At 32.0% G+C, this 20,164-nt stretch overlaps 1 protein-coding gene across 9 annotated transcripts in view; it reads right to left on the bottom strand.

The window, feature by feature from the left end:
* Nucleotides 1–20,164, bottom strand: part of Nckx30C — a 95,242-nt gene that overhangs the window by 14,680 nt on the left and 60,398 nt on the right. For 5 of the 9 annotated variants that reach the window (XM_064355666.1, XM_064355665.1, XM_064355668.1 and 2 more), the window contains 3 exons: nt 18,051–18,077; nt 9,142–9,346; nt 3,132–3,384 (listed from right to left, as the gene is read on the bottom strand). In XM_064355666.1, the coding sequence (XP_064211736.1) occupies nt 3,132–3,384; nt 9,142–9,346; nt 18,051–18,077 (485 nt within the window). The remainder of the gene's footprint in view (nt 1–3,131; nt 3,385–9,141; nt 9,347–18,050; nt 18,078–20,164) is intronic. The other 4 variants (XM_064355667.1, XM_008200017.3, XM_064355670.1 and 1 more) reach the window with 3 other exon arrangements.

Here is a 20,164-nt window from a genome sequence, read left to right as displayed (position 1 = left end):
ATGAATGTACATACGATTTTGGGAAACTGTACCCAAAGAGAGGAACATCCTCTGAATTCTAGTATTTCTAATGTTGCCTAAGAAAGTATTATTATAACGTAGATATTGCAGCTTATATTTAACGAATGATACTGACGTCTGTGTCTTTCTTATCAACTTATTATACAATAACTAAAAAATTAAAGTAAATCATAGATTATGATTAAATGACACAAGCATCATATTCACCAAATTTCATTTAAATAGTAAAAAAAGAATCAAGTTTATCCGTGTGCACATCATTTTCAATGTTGAAATAAAATTTAAATTTATGTTAATTTTAATTCATTGTATATACAATATCTAAGAGGCGGTCCAGAAATACGTGGAATATGGGATAAGAGATTGAGGCAGGTCCACTAGCTTAGTGTCATACTAACTGGCATCTTTTATGAGTATATGTGTCAACATATCCAACAATGTTGGAGCAAACAGAAAAGACCGAGAAAATGAAAAAGCGCCGTTACACAGGTCCTTCTCAAGCAAGGCAAATCTCTTCAACCCAATGGAAAGCAGCTTCCAGTTCACTTGCTATGGTGTGAGAAGATTTTCCTTGGTTGAGAAGGACATGTGCAACGGCACTGTTTTCAATTATGTCGAGCTTTTAAGTTTGCTTCAACACATGTGTTATCTCATAAACGCAGGACGTCAGGGGGTTAAGACTTCACACCTACACTCATAAAAAATGCCAGTCATAGTATGGCACTAAGCTAGTGGACCTACCTCCTTCTCTTACTCCCCATTCCGCGGATTTCTGATCCTCCCCTCCTATCTCAACTTAATCTTGATTCAAACAACAAAAACAATTAATACAATTAACAAAGGGAAAATTGCTTTGTATACTAATTATTCATATTTTGAAGCCCGTGATTGGTTACAAAAGTAGTTTTTATGTTTCATGTTCCAACTTTTTAATCAAAATAATTTAATTTAATCAATAGACACCCATTCTAATTATTCGGTTGTAATACCACTACTAGGAAACAACTTACATATCTTAATATTGATTTAACCTTTATTGTCTGACAGTGGATTTACACACAGATTTGCTGTAAAGGAAGCTGGAACTGTAGGTAGTATTTCTATTTTAAAAATTAATTTGACAAAGGTCACTTCAAAACGTCAAATAAAAATTTTGAAAAATAATTTAAAAATATCAATTTCTGATTTCAAGTTGAGTTACAACCGACGGAAGTCCGTATTGTTATAGCAACGACGCAAATCTAGCAATGTTATTGGTTGCTGCTATGTAACTGTAACCCATGCAACTTTGCGACCAAACTTGAAATAACAATACCTACTTGCGTCGGTTGTAACTCAAGTTGAAATCAGCCCATAAGTCTCGGATTTAGAGCCTGAGTTCAAGTTTGCTCGCAAAGTTGCATGGGTTACAGTTACATAGCAGCAACCAATAACATTGCTAGATTTGCGTCGTTGCTATAACAATACGGACTTCCGTCGGTTGTAACTCAACTTGAAATCAGCCCATAAGTCTCGGATTTAGAGCCTGAGTTCAAGTTTGCTCGCAAAGTTGCGTGGGTGACAGTTGCATAGCAGCAACCAATAACATTGCTAGAAATCTTTTAAATTTGGTTTACAAACCGCACATCATTAGAAAGCTTATCAAAAATTTCTATTGATAGGTGTAAGCAAATACAGGGTGTTCCATTTGAAAAAAATGAGTTATTCAACTTTTTGCGTTTTGGCATACCCTGTACATTATCTGTGCGTTATAACGAAAAGTCGACTATTTGCTAAAACTACAAGATATTCTAAGTTTTTCTGTCAAAAATTTGTTGGAAAATACTCATTGGCGGCTTCACAGTGATTTTTTAAATGTGGGTTTTTAGCACAAAAAATTGAATAATTCCGAAACAAAAAAAGATAGGCCTATAATAGTTTATACAAAGTACCATTATTTTTTTACGTAAAATCTAATTATGTAAAAATATATGGGGTGTTCCATTAAAAAAACACTTTGGTTGATCACTCTGTATAACAACATCCTGTATAAAATATAAATATTTTTAGTTTGTGGACTTTAAGTTGATCTATCGGATAATAAAAACGGCATCGCAATATTTTCAATAGCAAAAAAGTTATAGACCGATTACACACCCCTGGGTCAGCCTGTATTTAAAAAAATCTGAAATATCAAACTTATTTTGCTTCTTCAATTTTTATTATTTTTTAATGTTTTTATGTTTCGCACTAAGTAATTGTTCCCTAACAAAACGATAAATAACTATTTTTAAATTTACTATCAGATCTTAGCAGTTTTTTTAATTAAAAAAAATTAAATTCATCAAAAAATCACAGTTTGTAGATGTGCCAACCCACCGTGCCAACGCTGGGAACTATTTCCTAGGAAACCGTTTCAAAAATAATTTATTTTTATTGTTGATCAAATTCTATTACGATCACGACTGTTAGGCAACGTTGCCACATATCATTTATTTAAAATTCGTTATTTATCAATAACTTTAATACAAAGAATTTTTTTACTATTTTTACCTTTATGTGTAAGCAATTCTCTACCATACTCCGTTGAGTTGGTGCGCCGATTTTTGAGCACCCGGTATTGTTTGGCGGCTATGGATAAAACGATGTATTGCAGACGGGTTTTACATGTGTTTTATCCCCTTTTGTATTATGTGTTATAACCTCTTTGTGGGGATAAAATACATTGTAAGACCCTTATATATACAATAAATAACTATAATTCGTTGACAGGTTTAGACAATTTTAGATCTGCCACTTTGGGACCCTCAAGTTCAGTAAGAAAATTGTCAACTACAACACTGTTTCTCGCTTTTTCTCTACATTTTTTTACTCTCAAATTGTAAGCATTAATTGAAACGCAACCCAGAACTTAATACTTTTATTTCAGTTGCTTTGTTGATTACTCCTATGTATTTTATCTATATATTAAAAATAATTGTGGATACGTTTGACATTCTTCCACTGTGGTGTCGTTAAACTTTGTTGTTTTCTGAAATATTTGCAATTTTTTCTTTTATTTTAGAGTCATAACACAACCAAAACTAGGTATCTAGTTACTACCTATATAGATTTTTCCCAGTAGTACTTACCCGACGGTAACATCAAATATGTTGCTGCCGACGGAGGAGGAAACGGCCATGTCGCCGAAGCCCTTCCGCGCTACGATGACGGAGGTGATGAGGTCCGGTATCGAGGTCCCCGCAGCCAAAAAGGTCAAGCCCATAACCTCGGGAGGAATTTTTACCGCGTCGCCCACTACATTTGCCCACCAGACCATCAGGTACGAGTATGCAGCGATCCAGAGTATACTCCCGAGGAACGTTATAGGGAAGAACTTTTTACCTAAATAGCAAAAATTACATCATCTTTTGATGAATCATAACATCGTTTATGACGGATGTGAACAAAAATGGCGACTTTAACTAAGACATCAAATTCAATATGGTGTCGTAAAGATGTAGATCAGTGAACAGTGAAGATTTTACTCGAATATTTGAATTTTATATGAACCTGAAAGTATGAAAACAAATTTTAGCTCGCAGTTTTGTTGAAATGCAACTCATACAACTGGAAGATTAAACTTGTCTGTCAAATGCTCGATCAAACGCTAAAAAATTGGAAGAAATCAGTAACAATGGTAGATGGCATTGCTAATAATGACAAAGAAAGAGGTAAAATTTGTCATTAGTTTTATAAATTGTCAAACAAATAAACATTATTTCAAATAACTAATGGGCAGTTATTTAAGTTCAGTAGATACAAAAATACCTATTGAAGGTTGCCATTCTACGTCTACACTAATTTTGATCTCTTTAATACTTGATGTTACATTTTTCTTCAGTTATCAATTCGATTTGAAAATGTTTATGTTAACTTTCAAATTTGTAAAAAAATTGTGCCGTTTTGTTCAATTAAATCCTCTGTCTATAAATGTCAAATCTGTCAGTTGTGAAATTATTTTTTGTACTCATAGCTTTTAGATAGGAAACTGGTCTGCCGATTCCGGAAAAAGAATTTTAAATCACCTAGATTTTAACATATCTTTTAATGTTATGATATTATGAAACAACTTTATGCTATGAATGAAACTACGAATTTTAGGACGGGACATGGACGGGACGTATAGGGTGTCATTGATATGGGCGTGTTCGATTGCACCTACACTGTCAAATCGAAATGAATCAAATGGTACTCCAAATGGGAAGTCAAGTCAAAGTACACTTTTTAAAATTATTTTGCCCTATACAGGGTGTTTCATTTTTACTGTGCAGCCTTTAACATGGTTTTTTAAATGGCACTTCCTATATATTTTTACGTATTTAGGCTTTAGAAATTAGTTTAGTTTTTGCAATTTACTTTAACCATTCAGAAATTATTTAATTTTTTCTACAATTTAGTGCGTCTGCAGGCACATTATTAAAAACTCACAATGCGCTTGGTTTTTGGAACATCAAGTTGGGACTTGTCTACTTGTCCGTAGTTAAACAGATGTCTGAGGTATCTTTCGGCGACAAGATCAACATTTGCATTGTAGCATTACCTTGCTATGACACATTCATTTTGGTAAATTTTAAAGGACCATAACTTATTTTTTTAAATAGCAGCCCCTGTAATTTCTTACTTATAGTATTATTCAGTATACCTGCAAATCTCATCGAGACAAATTTTAATAAAATTTTGATAAGAAATTATTAAATAAAAATTTACAATGGTGAAATAAGGAAGTAATAAAACTGAGGAATAACAAATCAACACCGATAACATATTACTTGCAATTACAAAACTGTTTAAAATAACGGCTTTCTTAAGCAACAAAGTAATACATTAATCAATTCTTTTTAAAAATTTCCTGCTTCTAATGTGGCATGATCAAATCTACGAAAAGCTTTTATAATTCTTTTTTGCATATTTTCTTTGGTAGTGCTGGCGTTTTTTTTTTCATTTTTATTTAATGATTTTTTTATCAAAACTAAAGTTTATATCTCGATGAGATTTGTATAGATTTTACTTGGAAAATTAATTTTCACAACAAAATCAAAATGTGATGTACAAAAAACGCCAGTCCTGTTATGTCAGAATTTAGTGTTTTACATTGCACACTACATTGGAATCTGAGAGATTTTATGTGAATTTTTCAGAAAAACCCAGTTATCTCTATCAACTTTTGGAAAAAAAATAAGAGGTAAAAAAAATGTAAAATGAGGTGCTGAATAATACTAAGTAATAAAATACAGAGGGTGCTATTAAAACAAAATAAGTTATGGTCCTTCAAAGTTTACCAAAATGAATGTGTCACAGCATGCTAATGCTGCAATACAAATGGACAGTCTTGTCGCCGAAAGATACCCGCGACAGTTGTTTACACATAGACAAAATCTGAACTCAATATCTCGAAAACCAAGCGCACTGCGATTTTTTAATAATGTGCCTGCACAAAATTGTAGAAAGAATTAAATAACTTTTAAACGGTAAAAGCAAATTGCGAAATTTAAACTGATTTATAAAGCCTAAAAAGTGCACATTTAAATATGTACAAATATACAGGGGGTGCCATTTAAAAAAACTGTGTTAAAGGCTGCACTGTAACTTCCCATTTCCAATGCCATTCATTTATTTCGAAATCTTTAACAGTGTAGGTGCAATCGAGCACGCCCATAGCAATGATCACCCTGTATTTCAAAAAGTAAACAAAACACAAAATCGATCAAAGAAAATTTGCTTTAAAACCAATCAATATTAAACACAACATCCAAAAAATAATGTCAAAAAACATTGTAGTGCTAAAACTTACTTCACTTCTGAGACAGTTTCTGTATAAACAAGGAGAAGCAAAATTGTATTGCCATTTAAGTTTTAGACACTAAAGGAAAAATAAAAAAGAGAAAAAATATTGCCTTTCATTTTTTTGAAATAATTTCAATAAGCCAACTACCTAAACGAATAAAAATGAATAATTATCTACTCATTAAATTTATCTTAATCAAATTAAAAAAAAACTTAGAGTATTTAATAATGTACGAGTTTAGACACCTAAGTTTTTAAGAATTCAACTAATGTTCGTCATGTATTAAATTAAATTTTAGAATTACTTTGGCAACAATGAAAAACAAAAGTTATGAGAATTGAAAAATCAAACTTGGCAACTTAGCATCTAAGTTATTGAACATTTTGTGGAACAATTATTTCAGCTAAAAATTTCTGTAGTGATAATATTTGTTTAATCCCATGTATGATAGCGGAGAAAAGAAAGGTTTCCAATTAATGAACCACACATTTGGAACTGCAATATAGTTTTACCAGTCTTTCAAGACGCGTCTATTAATATAAAGGTCGCTCGGTTTAGGTGCTTATAAAATTTCCATATTATGCGCGCCCTATCCTTTTCTGAATTGCTCACTTTACTCGAATTAATTGGTTTTTCATATTGTTCTAGAAACGCATTCTTTTTTTAATTTAGTTAACATGGGATGATATGGAACCAATAAGAATTCAAATAAAAGAAGCTTTTCGTTCACCGAATTAATAAATTATTTTATTCAAAAAAGGATGTATTAATACAGCATGCTCAAAAACTGGCGCACCAACTCAATGGTGTGTGGTAGAGAAGTGGTTACATATAAAGGTAAGAATAGTAAAAAAATTCTTTGTATTAAAGTTATTGATAAATAACTAATTTTAGGTAAATGATATGTGGCAACGTTGTCTAACAGTCATGATCGCAATAGAATTTGAGCAACAATAAAAATAAATTATTTTTGAAACGGTTTCCTAGGAAATAATTCCCAGTGTTGGCACATCTACACATTGTGATTTTTTGGATGAATTTTAATTTTTTTAAATTAAAAAAACTGCTAAAATCTGATAGTAAATTTTTAAATAATTATTCATCGTTTTGTTACGAAACGATTACCTGGTATGAAACATAGAAATATAAAAAAAATAATGAAAACTAAAGAAGTTAACACAATAAGTTTGTAGCTCCAGATTTTTTAAAATATAACTTTAGGAATGCTTTCAACATTTTTCCCGTAATCTGCACTTGCTTTTTAATAACGTACCACTGAGTTGGTGCGTCAGTTTTTGAGCAGCCTCTATACGTCAGTAATACACTATTTTTCATTAAATAACTGTTTTTGGAATTTTGCCGTTTTGATGATATTTTGATATGAACAAACAGTTATATTCATACAAATGAAAAAAAAATGACTAACATCATACCTTTCGATAATCCATAATTATTTTTGGTTAGATGTAATGATATTATTAATATTACAATTGTTTAAATTTAAGAACGTAACATTGTTTATGTTCTAAACGTCAGGATTTACATTTAGGTTTAAATAATTTTGGATGTTTTCGAAATTGTAATTTATAATTGTTGGTAACTGTGAGATGAAAAAGATGAAATTGATTTGTAATTAATTAATTTGAAATTTTTAATTTTGTTACAAAAAAAGAGTTTATGGTCAACAAAAAAATATTGTAATAAACTCATTTGTTAATGGGCGATTAATAAACTCAACTATTAAAGGCATTCACTCGCTATCGCTCGTTAGTGCTTTTAACAGTTGCGTTTATTAATCGCCTTCATAAATAAACTAATTTATTAAATAACTATTAATAAAATACAAAAATATAACTAAATTTGGATCAAACATTTTTCTTAGCGATCATGAAAAAATTAATAATTGTATGGGTTAGTTCACGATGCTTTGCGTGTGGGGATGAGCTTTTTCCCTTTGTTATTCATGCTATGATGACTAAAAATTCAGCCAAAAGTGTGTTAACAAATAGTATTAGGATCTATAAGAACAATATATGCCGAAAAACTACACGATGTATCGTAATATCCAAAGCAAGGAAGTACTATAATAATTACAACACTAAAAACTGAAAGAACTGTCAGAACTGTCGGCACCTGTTTCAAGTGCATAATTTAATCAAATAAATCAAATACGAAGCTTTAGAGGCTCTTGTATCATCTCTGATATGTAGTCCCTTCGAACACCTTTCGAGTATTGTACAAATATAACTTCAAAAGCCAGTGCAAGTAAAGTAAAGTCCATCCGGAATTAAAATCAATTGTCAAATTGTTTCAACGTTGGAAACTCTATTTAAAATTAGTCGTCTAGGCTTCGTTCCTATGGCAATGTGAAAAATCAAATTCAAAAGTGATTTTTGTATTTTCTGAATTCTTAACTGAACGTTCAAACATTTCTAAATCTGACAGTCTGTGAATGTTTCCAAAAATAGAATAAACTTTGTAATTATTGCATTAAAACACGAATTAATTAATCCAATGCACTTTGAATAAAGTTTACAACATTGCGTGCCGATAATAATAATTGTTATCTTAATTACATAAATTTATTGTATTACATTTCTCACACAACGTTTTAACTGAGGGATAAAAATGACAACAATTTACCTAGAGTGCAAGTCCGAAAATTAAACCGATTAGTGCTTTCTTATTATAATCCCACAAAGTGCTTTTATGAAGCTGATGGGATATTATTTATATTCTACGAATTCGCAAAAATCGTTCCGGCCCACGTGGCATTCGCTTTCTGAAACCAATGTGGACTGCGTCTGCGTCGTCTCGACGCCAATTACTGACACGAAACTGTTCGAGCTTTGCTTTTATCCCACTTTTCATGGTTTGTCAGTTCTTCGATTACTCCATTCCTTAAGGATATAGCACGTTTGTTTTATAGTCTTTTATTTAAATCTATCGACTTTGAGGGCACAATTTGGAAATTGTTAAAAATTTAGGAGTCCAGGACGTTGCAATTTTTACAAAAACATCAGTAAAAATTAATCCACGACTATAAGGAACTTACAGTGTTCCAGCGATTTGAAAGTCTTTTTCTTTAAAAGCCCTAAGTACCAACCCCCTGCATCACCTAAAACTATTTTCAAATATTTACCTACCTAATATCGGAAATACCCTGTATACTTGAAAATAATAAGTCAGGAGGTTAGTATCTACGGCTTTAATGGAAAAAAGATTAATTTTCTAACATTTAACGGTCAATAATGGCAATGGACTTGCAAATCGCCGAGATTTGAAGAAGTTTTCGGTCAAACAAACAAACAAACCTCTAGGTGAGCGCGTGTCGGGCAAAGTGAGCCACAGAGGGAAGACAATGGGCGCTAAGAGAATGTACGTGATCCTCTTGCGGGCACCCGAAGGCCAGCCCATGTCCATGGCTTCAGGGGGCTCCTCCTCAGTCTCTCCAACCTGCAGACACACCACTGCTTGTGAGGTCAGTGACTTACGCGCACGTACAGACGACATGCGTCGCTAGAATCAGAAAACTGAGTCATTTTATGGCCCGAAATTTCGAAAACTACGGAGAGAAGAAGATGGACATCGGCTTCATACAGATACAGAGAGACAGAACCGATATCCATGACGTGTTAGTGTGTGGAAAGCTTAATCCCGCTTGTAACAATTACTTCAACTCTCGCTTGCAATGAATTATTCGTGTGCTAGACCGCCAAACCATTTACTGCTACTAAAAGCCCATCAACTACCTTTTTCAACTAAATGATCCTAGTTTGGACTGAAAAGTCCACAGCCACTGGCAATTAAAGTGACCAATAAGTACTCTGCACATTTTTCAACGTTTAAATAAATCACAAATACTGTTGAAACAAAAAAAAATATTCAAAAATAATTATTGTTAATGCGAAGATTCGCAAATGTAACAGTTTTAAAGTAAATCTGAAGAATTTCAGAATTTTAAATCATTCATCAACTTCGAGCTCTTATAAATAATTCTTAATAAAAGACATATTGACAATTTCTGTAAAAGAAAAGAATCTGTGTTAAACTAAATCGCAATGACACGTTTTGAGCGAAAAAACAACCAGAAACTCTCAATTTGTGATCCATTTCACTGTTGCAAAAAAAGCGCTGTTGCAAAATTGTACTATGATCTGAAATGGGATCCAAGTATACGCCACTGATATATTCGTAAGTTTTAGTATTATATATTTGCATGATAATCATTTGCTGACAATGTTCTTGATCAAAGCAACAGTGGCCACTGTGTGTTACCGATATTCATGACGAAAACGAGCACTTTTGTTTTAATGCAACTAAGGTACTGAATGCTTTTATGGACAGAGGTAGTACTGCCATCATATGAGTTTGACAAGAATTTAGGAGTCCAGTACGTAGCAATTTTTTACAAAAACATTAGTAAAAATTAATCCACGACTATAAGGAACTTACAGAGTGTTCCAGCGATTTTTGACCTTGGAAAAGTGTCAAGATTTGAAAGATTTAGTGTCAGTATCACATGTTGTCAGAAATTATTGGCACAATAATTAACCTAAAATATCCATTTTTGTCATTATAGTCGATTTGACAAGGAAAATTTTAAAGGTCAAAAAGCCGCTGTCATTATCAAAATCATATGATGCCAGTACCTGTGTCCATGACAGCATCCAGTACCTTAAATGCAACTAATTTAAACTCATGAGCGCCGTAAGTGACACGGATTAAGGGGTTTCTCCCTCTACGAAATTAAAACGTAAATATGGCACTGTGGCGGATACGGAATTTTGGACGCTTTTCTCATTTTGTTGTAAAAGTATGGAGTTATTCCATGCGTTTTGTCAATAAATGTCTTAGGTATCTAAAATTCCGTGTTCGCCACTGTACACGGTGTTGCATTTTGGATGTCCGAATAGGGGATCTCCGAAACTTAGAGGTTTAGAGAAAAACGAGTGACACATTCTCGGATCCCTTTTTTGAGAAAATAACCCTCAAAACCGTATGTTTTGTTTTCGACTTACAAACAAAAGTTGACACTTTAGCGAAATCTTAAAAAAATCATATCTTTCTTATTGTAAAAGATACACATTCGAAACAAAAACATTTTTTTCACACTTTTTTGCAGAGAATTTAATAATGTTTTCACCGATTTTTTTTTAACCACTCATTCAGCTGTAATAACATAAAGTTTTATTTTTTTAATGGAAATAATAGGTGGCTATGGTATTTTTGAAAACCATATTTTTTTCTGATTTGAACGACATATATGAATGTATATTTGAAAAATTGTTTTCATAAATTTTAAAATAAAAATTATTGTAACAATTTTTTTACATTTGTTTATGGTTGGCTTTGGAAACAAATGGTTATTTTAATTTGTTCTTCAACGAATGTCATTATTACATCCACGTTAAAATGCCAAATTACGAGAATTTCGAAAAGTATGTCATGTTGGAATCTTATATTGAAGCAACAAAAATGCTGCTGATGCTTGCCGAAATTATTTAAAAAAAATATCCAGAAAGGGGGCAATCAAGTTTGAAAGATATTCGACCGATTGTTAAAAAATTTAAAGTTGTTCGGTCCAAAATCTTATGAAAAGGAGAACCGGGAAGAAGAAGAAAAAATAAATGTATTGGGAAGTGTCGCGGCCAATTCGAATATTTCCTTAAGATAACTTGAAGATAATTTGGGCGTCAGTCAAAAGAAGTCTTTAAAATATTTGAAAAAACAAAAATTTCGTCCTTACAAGTATCACAAAGGTAATCAACTACATCCAGGTGATAGCGAGCGGCGGTTAGCGTTTTGTCAATGGTATATACATGGGTATGTTACATCAGAATCCAATCTTTTGGAAAAAATATAATATGGACCGATGAAGCCCGCATCAGTATCGACGGAATTTTCAACCAAAACAATCTTCGCTACTGGAGCAACGTTAATCAGCATCAAATAATGGACAATGGTGTTTACCAAGGCCGATTTGACTTTAATGTATGGGTAGCCATTTATCAAAATAAAATTTTGGCTTATCATATATATGAGGAAAATTTACATTCTGAAAACTATGTTGCAATTTTACAACAACACATAGAACCAGTTGTCGGCAATATAATTCTCCAAAATACCAAAATTTATACTTTCAACAAGATGGTGCACTTGCCCATAATGCACGAACCACTCAGATTTTTTTAAACAGGATTTTCCAAAATCAATGGTTGGGAACTAATGGCCCAGGAAGATGGTCTGCCCGGTCACCCGACCTCACACCCCTCGATTTTTTTGTGGGGATTTTGAAAAGACAAAATTTATAAAGGTAGACATGATAATATGGACAGTTTAAAAGAAAGTTTTGAAGTTGCCATTCAAAGTGCGAATAGAATCCACATAACAACAGCTTACAGAATAGTGTTCGAAAACGATGCCAATTATGCTGTAAAATGAATGGAGGACTTTTCGAACAACTATTATAGTTGCAAATACCGGAATTATGTTGTTTTTTAATAAGTTAGTTATTGTTGTTTGTTCATTAAATGTTTCTTTAAAAAAATGTTTATTTTTTTCATAGCCAACCATTAACAAATGTAAAAAAATTAGTTACAATAATTTTTATTTTAAAATTTATAAACAATGTTTATAAGTCGAAAACGAAAGACGATACCGGCATACGGTTTTGACAAACTTATTTTCTCAATAAACGGACCGAGAATGTGTCACTCGTTTTACTCTAAACCTTTTAGTTTCGGAGATCCCCTATTCGGACATCCAAAATGCAGCACCCTGTGCAGACCGTCTCTAAATCCTATTTTATTTCATAGTAGAATTCTTTGATAGCGTATTTGAATTTTTTGGCGTGGTATAAAACACAAATTGAAAGTTTCTGTATAAGAAACGAACTCTGTGTTAAGCTAAATCCCAGCAACAAACTTTTGGCCAAGAAAACCCACCAGAAACTCTAACAAATGCAAATACGTTGTTGCAAAATTCTACAATGAACTGAACTTTACAAATGAACTTAATTTTGGAAAACTGTGAGAGAATCACCCTGTATATTTTCTTTCGCTTTTAAATTTTGTTAAGGTAGTTGGTGCCTTACAATCAGAGCAAAAAGTAAGTTCAGCAAAATATATGGTAAAGTGTATAGTATCAACTGTGTACAGAGAGTCTCAGCTAAGAATTTTGAGCTTAATATCTCAGTTATTTGTCAATCGATTGTTATGAAATTTAAAATACACATATTTTAGGAGGTGGTCTTTCAATTAGGTGCAAAAAACCTAATTGACCTCAAGATAAAAATGTAATTTTAAAACACATTTCTTTTATTTAAAATTAAGCCAAATTACCGTTGGATCATTAAACCCCGAAAAAAAAAAAAACAAATCGTTCGGCTGATCCAAAGAAAAAATTTGATTTTGTTCTGAAAAACTTAATCCAAATTTTGAAAGTATTTGAGCAGTCACCTTTTGAAATAACTGATGAAGCATTTCTATGCGGCACTTTGTGGACCACTGAAAAAAAACTGTCAAAAGTGTGCGCGCTGTCAGAAAAGTAAAATTGTTTTCATTTGGTGAAATTACTTTAAAAACCAACAACAGTGGCTGAAATTTCTGTGTTGTTCAAAAAGGAATCAATATTCGCCTATGGAAAGTGTCGTTTGACTTTTTGAAAAATGTTATTCAAATAAAGCCTTCATCAAATTTAAAGTTCAAAGAATCGGCAATAATTTGAAGACACAGGAAGCGTACGTGAACTACACGACTACACCGAGTGAGTACAAAACACGTCACTGGAAACGAAGCAATAGTTGGGGCAGTAATTTCAGCTTTTGAAGAGAATCCAATCAGCAGTGTACGATAAACGTTTCCAAACTCTTAGACGTTCAAGTGTATAGAATTTTTCAGTTGTTGTTCAGACTTTTAGGCCTTTTTGAAAGAATTAAAGCATCTAGTACAACAAGTAAGTCAAAAATATTGTTTTTAACTTTGTAAAAGTGAGAGATAAATGTGAAATTTCACTTGTGTGACACTTACGTTTGTGCGAGTAGGAGTAACCAAAATTCAGTGGTATATAGTGTGAATTTGTTTCATAAGGACCTAGCTTTTGGATCTGTATCCACGTTTAACAGTTTGTTTCTCATTTTTCTTGCAAAACAGACGTCTTTCATGAACGAGTTTTTTCTTACAGCATTTTTCATTGACGATTAATTTTTTAATAAAAGTCTTAAAATGCTTAACATTTTAAAAAGACATGTGAAAATTACGTTTTTAAGACTTGAGTTGTTGCATTAATTGGATTTTAATCTTTACCTTCTAAAATATCTGCATTTTAAATTTCATAAAAATCCGTTGACAAGTGTCTGAGATATCAGGCTCGAAAGTTTTAGCTTACATACTTTTTAGCGACCTTTAGATTGACTGTTTAAAAATAGTTAAGCGCAAGCCAGAACTTGAAAATTTGATATTTCACTGGCAATTTTCACATTTGCAAATTGTGAAAGTAATTTTTAAACTTTTAATTAGAAACATTGTCGTTCAAGAAAGGTCTCTGAAATAATGCCTAAAATTTTAAGAAACTAAAACTATGGAAATTGGTTAAAATCATACACAATAAAATTGAAAACCTCCAGAATTAAAGCTAAAAAAACTTAATTAACTTCAAATTCTAAAATACCTAAAATTCTGAAAGATTCAAAAAGCGACCTCTCCAAACTCCAAAACTCTTTAATTAATCCAACATGCAAAACCTAAAGAAACTTTTTTGTTTAAACTTGAATGAAACTAAAAGATAAAAACCTAAAAAAATAAAAACCTTGTAATCTTGAATAACTTGAATTTTTCGATTATGGTCAAAGTTAGATATTTTGCATTTGATTATAAATAGTGTGATTAGTAGATACGAGTTTTTGATATTTCGTGATTATGAAGTAATAGCATATCAGGTATTACATAACGAGTGTGGAAACTGAGTGATATCGTGCGAGTGAGTATCTTGACGCACGAGGCGCCGCTCTCACGAGCAAACGATAGACACTTTCCAACGAATTTTGTACACTATTTTTCATACGACACTGAAGAATAGTCATTTATTGAAAAAAAGATTTCGATGAACCGTATTTAAAATTTTATCTGCTATTAGCATTGTATTGGTAACTGAGTCATCAGTGTATTCGTTCAGATAGCAGTAGATTTCCCACCACCGTGGCACTTACGAGTTGTGATATCGGCGGACCGCCGTAAACAGTGTCCTGTGCTCCTGTGTATTATAAAGTTCTGGATTTTTAATCTTTAAATAAATGGCTATCTGTTTAAGGACACTGCAAAGTTTGTTACGTTTGTTCACACCTGCCAGTTGTCTTGCTTCTGAGCTCACTTTTCAGATGAACAGATAGCAACGTACTTGATAAAAGCAAACAATTACGTTAGAACTGTGCAACATAACGGGACGGATGAATAAAACTGAATAAGTGCTTTTGCTTCAAATTTTGCAAGTAAATGCTCTAAATTGTATGAGTAAAAATGTAAGTGTGAGCTTTTACTAAAAAAACATATTGGGCGAGTATTTGCTTTAACGTCGAGGTTTTACTCAAAACAAAATGAATAAAAAAGTAAATGCAGTACGAGCATCACTTTTTAAAAGTAACACCTCAAACCCGAAACGATGGTGGCTGTTGTACAACTAAGGGTAAGAAAAACTTATAAACAACCTCGCTAACTCTTAGGAAAAAAATTTAAGACTTTATATCGGTTTAAACGAAAAAATCTTCATGCTTTGGCCTGGTAACTTTTTGCCTGAGAACAACGAAACGCGAGGAAATACCCTAATGGAAATTTATTAAATACTCATTTGTTGCTTTGTTCCATATAATGTTTTAAGTATTCGATGAATAAAGATTTTGTCGGAGATGATGAGGAAAATAACAACAAAAATAATATTTAAGAACAGCGAGAATTTTGATAATATTTTTTTTGGAAGAGGACAGAGTAGCAACAATTGTAGTCGAAAGAAATAACATCCCTTTTAAAAATTATAACATTGAGAACTTCACTACAATTATTTATTTTGAAAACAGATTCTCCAAAAAATAAAGCATTTACTCTTAAGTAAAAGCAAGAGCTCTTACTTTTTACTTCAAGTATTTGGTTTTACTTTTTACTTCAATTAATTGCTTTTACTTTTACTTGGAGTATTTGCTTTTACATTATACTCCTGCTTTAAGAAAATACTTCAACTTTATTCATTCGGCCCAATAACGCACGGATTTTTGACAGATGTATGAAATTGTCAACTTTCCGGCTTATTAAAAAACGTTTTTTTTAAGTTTTCAGTGATTTTTATTATTTTATTATTATTTTTTTTTTATTTTTTATTTTTTTTTACTTTAATTTTATAACTCGATTTGTATTTTAGTGAAAATTTTAACAAACACATTTTTGTTCTTTTGTCTTTATTAAGACAGAATAAGATATAAAATTTAAAGCAACTTTTTATTTTTCAAAAAGTGCAAAACTTTACTATATAATGTGTAATATTATACATATATGCGATTTCAGTTCATTGCAGAATTTTTCAACAATGCATTTGCATTTTTTGGAGTTTCTGGTGGGTTTTCTTGACTCAAAATTTGTCACTGCGATTTAGCTTAACACAGAGTTCTTTTCTTATACAGAAACTCTCAATTTGTAGGTACTTTATTTCATTACAAAAAATTCAAATTCGCTGTCAAAAAATTCTACTTGAAATGGAATGGGATTTACTTTAAATGAATTAAAATAAATTTGAACCAAAAAATTAAAACTGTAAACACAATTAGATTAAAATTCCGAAGAATTTGGAAACCTGAAAAAATTGCTTCAAAAATCCATAACTTTCTAAACTGGGCAAAGTTTATTCAACCTTTCTTTGTCAAATTAAACAAAGGGGACACATTTAAGGTTCTATATATTCTATGCATTCTAAATTATTTCTAGGGTGGAAAATGGAAGCACAACACAATTCCATAGGACTGTTGCATAGCGCCTGCAACATTTTATATTGTTCTTTATGTTAATTATTTATTTATTTATGCATGCGGTGGTCAATTTGATTGGCTTTGGCTGTACAAGAGCGCTCGAAAACCTACGTACCCGCTCAATGGTACGTGAAGAGAAACGCTTGCACAAAGGTAAAAATTGAAAAAAGTATATGTTTTACGAGTATAATTTTAAATAAATGATATATTGTAAGGTTGTGTAACAATTATTATAATGTGAAGAATGATTTCTGAAACTTTAGTTAAGGGTTCCTAAGAAATAATATACAGTCTTAACAAATTTTGATCACTTGGTTAATTTAATTTTTTTTTAATTAAAAAAACTGAGACTTATGGTAAATTTAAAAACAATCATTCATCATTATGTTATGAAACGATTATTTAGTGGGAAATATAAAAACATTAAAAAATAATGTAAACTGAATAAAATAACCTTGTAGCTCTAGGTTTTCTAAAATATGAATTTTGGGAATTTCCAAGATTTCTTCCATAATCAACACATGCTTTTCAACAACGTACCATTGAGTTGGTGAGGCAGAGTTTTAAGGGCGCTGTATGATGATGAATGAGTGAAAAAATGGTTGATGTTATGTTGGGCTATTTCTTGGCAAAAACACCACAGAAAGCGCGTTTGTTGTGCAACAACTTCTATCTACTTGGTATATAACTTGGTACATACCAAAATGATGTGGATACGATAAACAATGTCGAAAATGGTCTAAGCGTCAAGCACTTTAAGCACATGTTTGTCTAATATAACTACATCGATAATATTACCTTCAATTTTGGCGATTAGACAGGATTAAGCCCGTGAATTGTGGACTCGGTACAATAAATACATATTAGATACAAGATCAACAAAGGTGTGAAAAGTTTCGTTTCAAAAACTACAAGACGGGGGGGGGGGGGGGGATTCGAAGAGGTGATCTTCCTTGGTGTTAAGAGTGACCTTTCAGCCATAACTTTATTTTCGCTAATTCGATAGATTCAGCTGCCATAAATAATAGCTGAAATATGAGCTACTCAATGGCTCTGAAAAGGCCATTATTGAATTGAATTGGGAATTTTCTCAAACGTTCGCAACGTTAAGAAAATATGACGGATTTTCAAAACATCTCTCGTGCAAGAAATACGATTAAAAGGTAAACAACAGAAATCAACAAACAGGTGTAACACCAAAGACAAACAACTCACAATTGGATCGGATTTCCATGGAAATTGCTAGTTGTTAAAATAGAACAACACGCAGTAATTTCGCTTTAAATGATTTTCTAGATGTGACATTTTAGAGGATGAGGAACTCGACATAAAGTTACAGCGATTGTTCATTCTGTAATCAGGTGGTTGACGTACGAGGTACAGTTTTATTATTAAGTTTTATTATGCAGCTCATCCACGAAACGCAGTTTTTTTCCTAAATCATTGTTTATCTCAACTTTTAGCTTAAATTTATGCCATGATAACGTCCTGAATGATTAATGGTCCAGCCCTTTCAAATGTTCATTTTCTTGGTAAACACTGTTTTCCGGTTTTTGCGTAAATTTATTACGATGAAAATTAGTTACTTAACATTAATACGAATTACGAAAATAAGAACCAGGCAATAGCAATTAATAATTGCTCAACATAAAATTGATTGTGGAAATCGGGCGTTTTAGAAATAGACGGATTGTTAATATGTCATTAATAATATCACACTGATGGATGTCTTCACTCAAGTTGAGCGTTGAATTAATTTTGTTTACGTTGGAGAACTAAATTTGCATACATTATATTCAATTTAAGTATTTAGTTTGAAATTATGAAAGAAAAAAATTCCGTATAAGTGGAGCCGTCAGGACAAAATTTGTGCGTAATTTAAGTGTTAATTAAAATAGGTCCATACAAAAGCTTGATATTGTGTCTTACTTTTGGAGATGATGAAAGTGTGATTATCGTATTGTGAAAAAATCTTTTCTTTAAAAAATAATGTTTACAGTATGCTAATAAGTATGGACATAGATAATTATTTTTTGGTACTCGTTCCCCAAATTGGTTACTTTGGGAACTGCTTTGTCACCGCAAAATGTCAGTTTAAAGGACAAGTACTTAAAGTCATCATAGCAACACTTTGTGGACTCTAATTTGCAAAGTGTGCTTTGGAAAAAACGCTAGAAATTTTGTTAAACAATCTAAATTTTGACGGTACTTTTAAATGTGCGACCAGGATTTGTAACTTTGTTTGGTCTTGTTTTGCGAAAAACAAACTTCTATCTTATAATGTCGTATAGTTTTTACATGAGTTAGCTTGGAGTAAATATGAACATTCCAGATCTAAATTTATCTAAATGCTTTTTTTCTTCATTCTGATCATTCTGACACTCTTCGAAAATATAAAAAGAGAATAGGGCTTCCATAAGAAAAAATAAAGTTGAGTGTTGTCACACTGACATCAAGAACGCCTTGGCAAATACGATGACAGATCTAGATTCCTTGTAAAAAAGGATAACTAGTTAAAAACACCTACATTCGGTTCACTTTCATAAAAACCATTATGGTGGAAATTGGGTACTCTTGGTATTAACTTTTATTGTCATGGTAACGGTTGGTCAATTCCACCACAATGGTTTTTATGAAAGTGAACCGAAAGTAGTTTTTTTGGTTTTCGCTTAGAAACATAAAAATGAAAATTACAAATTTTCGTTTTATTCCAATAATTCAAAAACTAAAAATGACACATCAATTTTTTGCAGATAATTGTTTGTATCTCTTATAATAACTGAGATTTCCATGGTGAAGCTCGATAAACGGACGGAAGTTGAGGTGTATGGGTCAGTTCACGACGGTTCGTGTGGTTCGGTATTTTAAATAATTTTTTCAAAACTATGGTTAATGTAATGTAGTTTTTCGGCATAAAGGGATGTTTTTTTATTAGTATACAAAGCGATCAAAAAGTCCTTCTATCAACTAAGCTTAGAAATTAAAGGACGTATGTCTGCGAAACTCAACCCTAATGCCAAAGAAAAAATGTCAAAAAAGAACAAAATAATTTATTGTTGGTAGCCACTTTTGTCCCCATAGACATTTACCATTACATTTACGGGTGTTGTAGAGTTCGGGTGTTATTTATATCACAAATTCACGGCATCTAATAGTTTACGTTTGAGGTAAATTTCATTTTAAATTTTGCCAGCAGGCTGAACTAATGCACGACACCGGACACACGTTCTCAAGGAATTTGCCTACTTGATAGAAGGAACTTTCACTTCCAAACAATAGCTCCAGTATGATACTTTGACCAGTTTGGCATGAATAATACTTTTAAATTT

This window comes from Tribolium castaneum, chromosome 3 (genome assembly GCF_031307605.1).
Source record: "Tribolium castaneum strain GA2 chromosome 3, icTriCast1.1, whole genome shotgun sequence".
NCBI classification, from domain to species: Eukaryota; Metazoa; Arthropoda; class Insecta; order Coleoptera; family Tenebrionidae; genus Tribolium; species Tribolium castaneum.
Note: the sequence above shows the minus strand (reverse complement) of the source record. Positions and strands in the feature narration are given on the sequence as shown.